At 38.1% G+C, this 8,768-nt stretch overlaps 1 protein-coding gene across 1 annotated transcript; it reads right to left on the bottom strand.

Annotated features, from left to right (window-relative positions):
- Window positions 1-915: 915 nt before the first annotated feature.
- LOC144716477 (uncharacterized) lies at window positions 916-4,188 on the bottom strand. The gene is made up of 5 exons (XM_078591590.1): window positions 3,985-4,188; window positions 2,354-3,362; window positions 2,121-2,267; window positions 1,337-1,921; window positions 916-1,070 (listed from the first exon to the last, which is right to left on the bottom strand). Exons 2-4 carry the CDS (start codon window positions 3,135-3,137, stop codon window positions 1,341-1,343), a joined length of 1,512 nt encoding a protein of 503 aa, XP_078447716.1. The 5' UTR covers window positions 3,138-3,362; window positions 3,985-4,188; the 3' UTR covers window positions 916-1,070; window positions 1,337-1,340.
- Between the last annotated feature and the right edge of the window lie 4,580 nt (window positions 4,189-8,768).

Below are 8,768 nucleotides of genomic sequence, written 5' to 3'. Positions count from 1 at the left end.
TTTGATTTAGTGTAATGAGCAACGAATACATCTAGAATGTAGCCCAAATAAATAGAAAAATAAACGTGTTTCACTTTCTTTTCAACTAGTATTTTAGATTAACTATAAATAATCATTCTTAATAAAAAATTAAATAAAAATTGAACCATTGAAAATCAAAATAATTGTTTTGGATAATCCAGCTGATTCCAATGATATGAGCTCATAACTCCAGGATATTCCAATTTCAGGAAAAAATGTTATACTAGTTCTTTAATTCTAGGTCGTAACGGTATCTTGGACTAAGAAGTGGACCCTAGAAGCTAAATGATGGAGTCCTTAGAGTAAGGTTCTTTGATATTCCTTGCATGGTAGATGCTTTCACACACAGAGGCATATTCTGATTTCATGGATATGTTTGATCTCAAAGGGGTTTTCTATGTTTCACACATGAGGTGTTATTTCTTGCTTATCCACTCAAATCCTAATGGCCACAACTTTCATTTTTAAAAAATATTACCCCATAAATTCTTTAACTGTCACACAATCTGTATCTCTACTCTCTGCCTATATTGCAAAACTATTGAGGAAGCAAGGAAAATGCCATTCTAAAGACAAATCTCACTCTACATGTAAATAAATGAAGCATCTTCCTCTGGTCTGAGCTCGTCACACCTCAATTATCACTGTTTTGGAGGCATCAATCATGTTAATATCTTGTGATATGAAAATTTATGGCTGGTTCACATAATCATTTCCAGCGTTGTGATATGGCATCACTGAAGCCCCATCATGAATAGATATCGCAAGTATCCTCTTTGTATGAACCCATAGATTAAAGAAAGCACTAACATCAAGTAGGCAGATCCAGGGAGTTCTACTCAAGGTCTGTTATTATGTCTACAGAGATCCTCTCTAGATACCCAAATAAGAACCTTCAAAATGGAATTGCGTTTATTAAGCTATTCAACCAAGCCATGTAATGTATACTAGAGAGACCAAAAAACCTATACAAAAATGGACATCTTAATCCCAAGGTGATGCCTCAGAGCTTCCTTCACGTTGCCGGAAACTAGATCATATGGAGTAACCTGTCAATAGTTCGAATTTTAACTAAGTCAGCATGCTGAATGTCCCCAAGCACAACAGACATGGATACTTCCAAATAAATGACATAAACATACTCTTGATGGATTATACTGCAAGGATGTTAGAAGAGGGAGGGAGGGAACAGAAAACAGCAACTAGCTTTAAAAGAAATAAAACTAAGCAGTTTAATTTGTTCTTTGTTAAACTGTTAAGGTATTAGGAGATATCTGCAAAGACAGACAGAGAGAGAGCGAGAGAGAGAGATTACTTATTCAGCTGCGACGACCCCCGTTAAGGATTCCTGCACTCTGAATCCTCCTCAGTGGGTTGATAGACTGAGACCCACTGAGAAGCCTCCCTCCAATCAAACTCGCACCAGGATTCTTAGATCCTCCAGCTGGTGGAAGAAGCTTTAAACCTGTGGCTGGAGGCAGCGGTGAGAGACGAGAGCCCCGCCTGCCAACACTGCGCTCAGCGCCGCTCCTCCTGACAACATGACGGTGGTGGTGGCGTTCTGACCTTGCTGCAGTGGCAGCAGCATGGCTTGCAATGTCCTTTGCAGAGACAGGTTTCAGAGCATGCTTATTAAAGTAGATGAGACGAGGGAGGAGGCCAGTGAGATGTCGTCGGAGCTGCTCCTCGCCTACATTCCTAAGTATGGGGTTGCCATCAAGATTGAGGGCTTGCAGGGAGGCATAGTTGGCTGCAAGCTGGCCAAGAGACTTGGTTGTGGCGATCCTGTTCTTCTGAAGGTCAAGAATGCTCAACTTCAGCAATCTGTGAAGGCCCTCCACCTCTCCAATCTTGTTTCCTCCCAGATAAAGCTCCTTCAGCGCAGTGCATCCGCCAAGACCTGCCAGGGATATTTCATTCCATAAATCCTCCGTAAAGAGACGTAAAAGTTTAAAAGAGGGAGAATCAACAAAAAATTATACAGCTATTTTTTAGGAAAAAAAATTAAGAGGCTTGAAAATGCTATTTTCCGGAAACATGAAGATATTTTGAAAAACCAAGTCTTGGGACCTTTGGATGGAAATTGAATTGGATCTCACCATGTCCGATTCTCAATATACGATTATAACTGAGGTCGAGAACTCGGAGGCGGATCAACTCCCGGACACCCTCTATAGCAGCAATGCTGTTCCTGGAGAGATTGAGCACATGGAGGCCCCTCGGAAAAGCCCCAGTTGACATCCTCACTTGAGAAATGAGGATTATCACAGATGGAAAAGGCGTAAGATAAAGTAAATAAGGTCGTAAATGGTAAGTCAAGTGCCAAACTTACTAATATTATTGCCAGCGAGGTCAAGAACTCTTAAGTTAGCAAAAGATCCAAGAAGTGGGATCGCCACCAGCCCAAGATTCATCATGTGAGCTGTTGTGGAAGACAGTGCCAGAGCAGATAAGTATCGTTGACCCGCGTCTGCACTGACGGTTCCGGCACTTCTTGGTTCCAACCGAGGTTGTTCCTTGCTCTCCTCTTGCACAGAAGAGCTTCCCTCTTCAAATCCATTGAGAAAGTCTCCATCTTGGACGTCAATCTGGCGGACCCACTCTTCAATCCTTCGCATACTCTGGAAATGATCATCATCATTGATCACATCAGCACAATGGTCAGGTCCACCTGCTTCTACGAACCTTTCGCCAGAGTCTCTGAAACGGTCTTGCAAGTCCAAGGCGAATGGATTAACTGCAATTCCGACTTCGGTCCTTTCCACTAGGGAGCACAGGTTGTCTAGAGACCGAGACCTCGGAGTACGGGAGAGACTTCCACAGGCTGCCAAATTGGGCAAAGATCGAAGCTTTGTGAGGACAAAAGATGCACTCTTGCCTTGATTTTCAACCTTCTTCCAATCAGTTGGGCAAGATTCGTCCCCAATCTCAAGAGATTCCTCTTCTGGGGTCAGTTGTTGATCGTCTCCTTCATCTGGGTCGGCGACAGATGATGACCCTTTTTGACAAAGCCCAATTCCAACAGACCAACTTTTCTGAAGGCTGGAACTGAGAGGAAGCTCAACAGGGAAGAACTCCTCAGACTCATGAGAGAAATCAAGGGAAGAAGGCTTCATTTTATTGCTTCTCCTTTTAGCCGGATATCTGACACAAGTGAGAAAGAGAAAGAATCCAGGTAGCTGTCTACCACAAGCTAACGGCAAGTTTTCAGCAGTAGAAAGAGGAGATATAAATAGAGAAGGAGAAGCCTGGATCAAGATTTCTGAACACCCACTTTAATCCCCTTGAAGGAGCCAGATTCTGAATTCTGGGCCTTGCCCAATGTGGAGCACCAAGTAAAGCTGCAGAGATTATACAATATCAAAGAGGGGGAAATGCAATAGTTCAATATCAGAGATTGAGAAATTCTGCAAGTGTAATCCGATACAGGAATTTGAAACGGAACCGTTGTTGATATCAAAATGGTATAAATACGGAATTGACTTGCTATGTTTCGATGGCAAAGGTGACACAGATAACATAAGATTTTTTAGCCGAGATGGGAGAAAATTTTAGTTGTAATAGTTTCAGGGAGACGTCCCGAAACTGCTATCATCCATGCAATCTGCCAACTTTGCGATTTCTGAAGAACAAAAATCAGGGCATCCTGCTTTATGAACCGAAACGTGGATTGAGAGGCAGAACCGCAGATCTAAGAAACCCATGTCTCAGGAAGCTAAATAGATCCAGCAATCACTCCAAATCAGATTACTTGAGCTCGCAGTCCATTTTTTACAGCAATAAAACCAATCGGGGAAACACAGCAGGTTGAAATCAGAAAAACGTGCGGATCAGTAGAGAGAAATAATCCCCGTGAAGAAATCCGATGGCAGATATGACAAAAACGTCTGTTGGAGAGGCGAGAAAACAAGAAGAACCCACATGGAATAGCGGTAAATTAACAGCGAGAAATTAAATTCTGACCGGTTGTTGAGCGCCTGTGGATTGAATCTCGGCAAAATTCCTGTCGCACGTCCAATTGGGTACTGCCTTAGTCGAACCCAGATGCTTGTTTTTGTCGCCGATGGCATCCGGCTACTTTCCTCAATGACTCATCAAGGCACTCGACTACAAGAGAGAGGGGTGGAGAGAGAAAGAGAGAAAGATAGCTAGAGAGAGGGGTAGAGAGAGAAAGAGAGAAAGATAGCTAGAGACTAGAGAGAGGGGAAGAGAGAGAAAGAGAGAAAGATAGGCAGAGAGAGGGGTAGAGGGAGAAAGAGAGAAAGAGAGATAGAGAGGAAGAGAGAGGGGTAGAGAGAGAGAGATAGGTAGAGAGAGGGGTAGAGAGAGAGAGATAGGTAGAGAGAGGGGTAGAGAGAGGAGTAGAGAGAGAGATAGGTAGAGAGAGGAGGAGAGAGAGAAAGATAGGTAGAGAGAGGAGTAGAGAGAGAAAGATAGGTAGAGAGAGGAGTAGAGAGAGAAAGAGAGAGAAAGATAGGGAGAGAGAGAAAGAGAGATAGGTAGAGAGAGAAGAGAGATAGGTAGAGAGAGAAAGAGAGATAGGTAGAGAGAGAAAGAGAGATAGGTAGAGAGAGAAAGAGAGATAGGTAGAGAGAGAAAGAGATATAGGTAGAGATAGAAAAAGAGAGATAGGTAGAGATAGAAAGAGAGAGATAGGTAGAGATAGAAAGAGAGAGATAGGTAGAGACAGAAAGATAGAGAGATAGAAAGAGAGAGAGATGGGTAGAGAGAAAGATGTCTGGTGATCACTTGTGCCGTGAAAGTCTTAATGTGTGGGCTTATTGGACGAATGACGGGTGACCTTTTTGGACCAACATGATGGAACTAGTATTTTCCATTATCTGTTTGACATCGAAAAGCAAACAACCGATATCCAAATTAAGTTGGGGCGGTTTCTGATATCGGATATGGGATAACGGGCGGACATCAAATATCCATCCGATACCTGATATCGGGACCTATATCGTAGTTCTCCAAATATGGGGGATGCCAGTAGTGGATAATGAATCCGATGTTTGGTAGTGAAATATGATATCTAGTTATCAGATTTCAAAATCCATATCCAAAATCGGTATTCAGATAATGATATCCAATTTCTGGTTATCAGTTTGAAAATGAGCACCCATTGTCCCATATGGAAAAACCAAAAGGTTTAAAACAGTACGAATACTTTTTAACGAATCATAATTTTAAAAAGTTATGCACTCTACCCGTCCTAATTCATAAATGTTTGGCAAACATATATTGGGCCCCACTGTCCATGTTATAGGGCTCATATTGGACCAGGACAGATTAAGTACGAAATATTACCTCAATGATGATGAAAATATTTAAGAAATATAATAAATCCTCAAAAACATACTACATGCTACATACGTAGTTTTGAATATGTCAGATATACATTTAAAAATTATTTAAAATATATTTCATTTATAAGTTTGAAATTGAAAAAACTGATACCTGACACCGATATCCGATATCGCCATCCAATCCCAGAGATGAAAATGAATGTCAATATCATGACAGATATCTGTGCCAGATATCAATGTCATAGCAACCGATATCCAATACCATCATCTCTTATCTAGAAATCAGTAAAGATGGATATCGGATAGTCAAACTTCAATATCCGGTTCAGCATATGTTGCAATATGGTCCTCCAATATTTGGCTTGGGAAAGGTGAACACTAGATGGGACTGAATAGCAGTTTGTTTAGTCATCTATTCATAAAGTTTGATTTCATCTAGGCTGCCATCCATCCAAAATAGTCATCCTCCCCCTAATATCATTAGTACCATAATGTTTTGCCATTTTTCATCTAGAAAAAAGGAATGGATGACATAATAGGGATGACGGAATGCAAAAAATAGATAGGGAAAGCGAGTGAAATAAATAGGGAGACAGAGAGAGTGTGAACGAGCAAGAAAAGCAGAGAGACAATGAGAGACTGTGCATGTACAAGTGAAAGAGAAAAAGAAAGAATTATTAATAACCATGTCTCATTTATGTTTGTCGAGGAAAATCATCATTGTTAATCAAAGTCCCAGCCCTCATCAATGTCAAATGTTGGCTTCATCCAGAAAAGTGCTCATCCTCATCAATGATAGTGGTTGTCCATGTTGATGACACTTTGTTTCAATGTCAACTATCATTCTTGTAAAAATGATTGTCATCATCATCGAGGAAAGAGTCATCATCTATGATAGTTATCATTCTTGCCAATGATACTCGTCATCCTTGTCAACGATAGTCATTCTCCTAATCGATCACGATAATAGCAGTTCCCAATGACACTCATAGCTGTCATTGACAATCGTCTGCCTTATCAACAAAAGTCATAGTTATTGGAAATTTCCATCCTTTTTAACAATATTTATCATCCTCATCAATGACAGTTGTCATCTACATCGACAACCATTCCACCAAGATTGTCGACCACCATTGTAAAAATAATCATCACCATCACCATTAACAAACAATAAAAGAGTCAACAAAATCTGGCATCCTTATTAACGCCAGTCATCAGCCTAATCAAACATTCTATGACCCAATCAGCAACAATCATCATTAGGGATGGTCCTTGATATCTTTCTAATTGACAATTGGTGTGGCCATCATTCCCATCGAACATAGTAATCATCATAGTAGCCATTCTCCTTATTAGCAATCATCCTCCGGGACTACAGTCACTGCATCATCATCATTGTCCATGAAAACTTGTGAAAAAAATGATCTACATCTGTTACTATAATTATCATCCTCGTAAAAAGCAATGATTCCCATTCCTCTCTCTCCATCTTCCTTTCTTTCTCCCCCTTCCTCTCTTTCCTGCACCCTTCCTCTCAACCCCTCCCGTCCTCTCTTGCTACCACTTTCTTTCTCCCTCTCCCTCTCTCTCACTCTCCATTTTCCTCCTCCCCCTCTTTCCCTTTTACTTCCACTCGCAGAATGAATTTCTTGAGTCCTAGAATCTTTAAAGTATAATCTTTTGATAAAGCATTTATAATTTTTAAGAAATTTATAGCATTTAGGTCTGGGCTATGACTAGATCTTGACTATATTGTAAAGACATAATAAATTGTTCTTTTTTCATATTTCCAGATCACTTGAAGTTGATATTCCCTTAGATTAACAAGAACTGACCATTGGAAACATTGTTGTTGTAAAAATATAATCTGAGAGGGCATGTACTTCCTCAACATGAGAAAATTAGTAAACATTATGAATTCTACTAAAAATGTTGCTGGTATAAAAGTTTGATCTGTTTTGACATAGCAGGATAAGTTATTTAAATATAGATCAAGCTAGAAATGTATGGAATGTGTTGGATAAATACATTTCAGAAATATGACTTTGTAAAAATACATTATGGAAAATTCACGTGGTAGACTAGTAGTCTTATTAGTAACTAGTATCTTAAATAATACAGAAATTTAGGATTAATTATAATTTTTTAGAAAAAAACTTTATAAATATTAATATTAGTTCGGGAGGACAAAAAAATTTACGTTTTGATTTGGTATGACTAGTTGATTTTTCATATTATCATATTGTTTTCAAAATTTTAAGTGGTTTTAATAAAGACTATTTAAAATTCATTGTGATTCATAATCTGAACTAATCTTTTAGAAACTATTATGATGAATTTCTTGTGCAAAAAATGACATACCAGATAAATTTTCGATGAAATGGGGTGTTGGAAAGAATGAACCATGCGTTAATCTCATTGGAGTATACGCTTTCACATATTCCTACAAAAGTTTCAGCAGAATTAATGATGTATCTTAAGTAATACTATAATTAATGCTGAAAGCAGAAGATCAGTTAATTTAATCATAGAAATTAAACCACTACACATATGAACTAATTAGATGTGGATGTATGGTTTAAATTGTACAATTTATAAGATGGCATTTATTTTTCAAAGGATAGAATCCATGTAGAATATGCGTATATGAAAATCCTTGGAATTATAAAGTGACATAATTTGAGAGATAACTTTTCCATTAAATAGGAAATATTAATGGAGTATATCAAATAGTACCTCATGGATGAAATCATTCCATTAAAAATATATTTTAGATATTGGTTAAGTCTAGATATTGTTTTAGAGGATATGGTGAAAAATTACGTCCAAAACGACTCTGGTACAATGCAAGAGTAGGTGACTGAATCCAAAAAAGGAAGCCTTCAGAATTAATAGATATAAGCAATAGCTTAAATATATAAGGTACCAAGTGAGATTCAGTAATGAATGAAATGATAAATCTGAAAATTATATAATCGAACATACTTTAATCAAACTTGATAAGACATTCTTAGGTGAGAGCCCAAAAATCATTTAGACCCCCCCGCTTGGAGTTTTTAGGAAATTAATTTATTTAATTGAATTTATATTTTAATGGGATTAGGTATATTACCTTTGGGTTTTTATAATATTTCTGTCTTATTTGGTATAAAATGTAAGGTGAATAAATCTCATGAACTATGATTAAAATTATAAACTGAAAAATGAAGTCCTTTATTGTACGAAAACAATAATCAAAAGGGTACTATGGATGATACCTTTCCGAAGAAATATGAAATACTTATATCACCAATCTCCAAGTTTATGATAATTTTGAAGGCTTTGCTTCATCAGAAATTAGTAAGTGAATAATATTTTTCCAAATTATTAGACAAATGAAAATCATATTTATATCTAAATGATTATTCATTCATTTTCATATAATATGCACTAATATTA

The sequence above is a fragment of the Wolffia australiana genome, chromosome 2 (assembly GCF_029677425.1).
Source record: "Wolffia australiana isolate 7733 chromosome 2, ASM2967742v1".
Classification (NCBI taxonomy): Eukaryota; Viridiplantae; Streptophyta; class Magnoliopsida; order Alismatales; family Araceae; genus Wolffia; species Wolffia australiana.
This window is presented reverse-complemented; position numbering and strand designations above follow the sequence as displayed.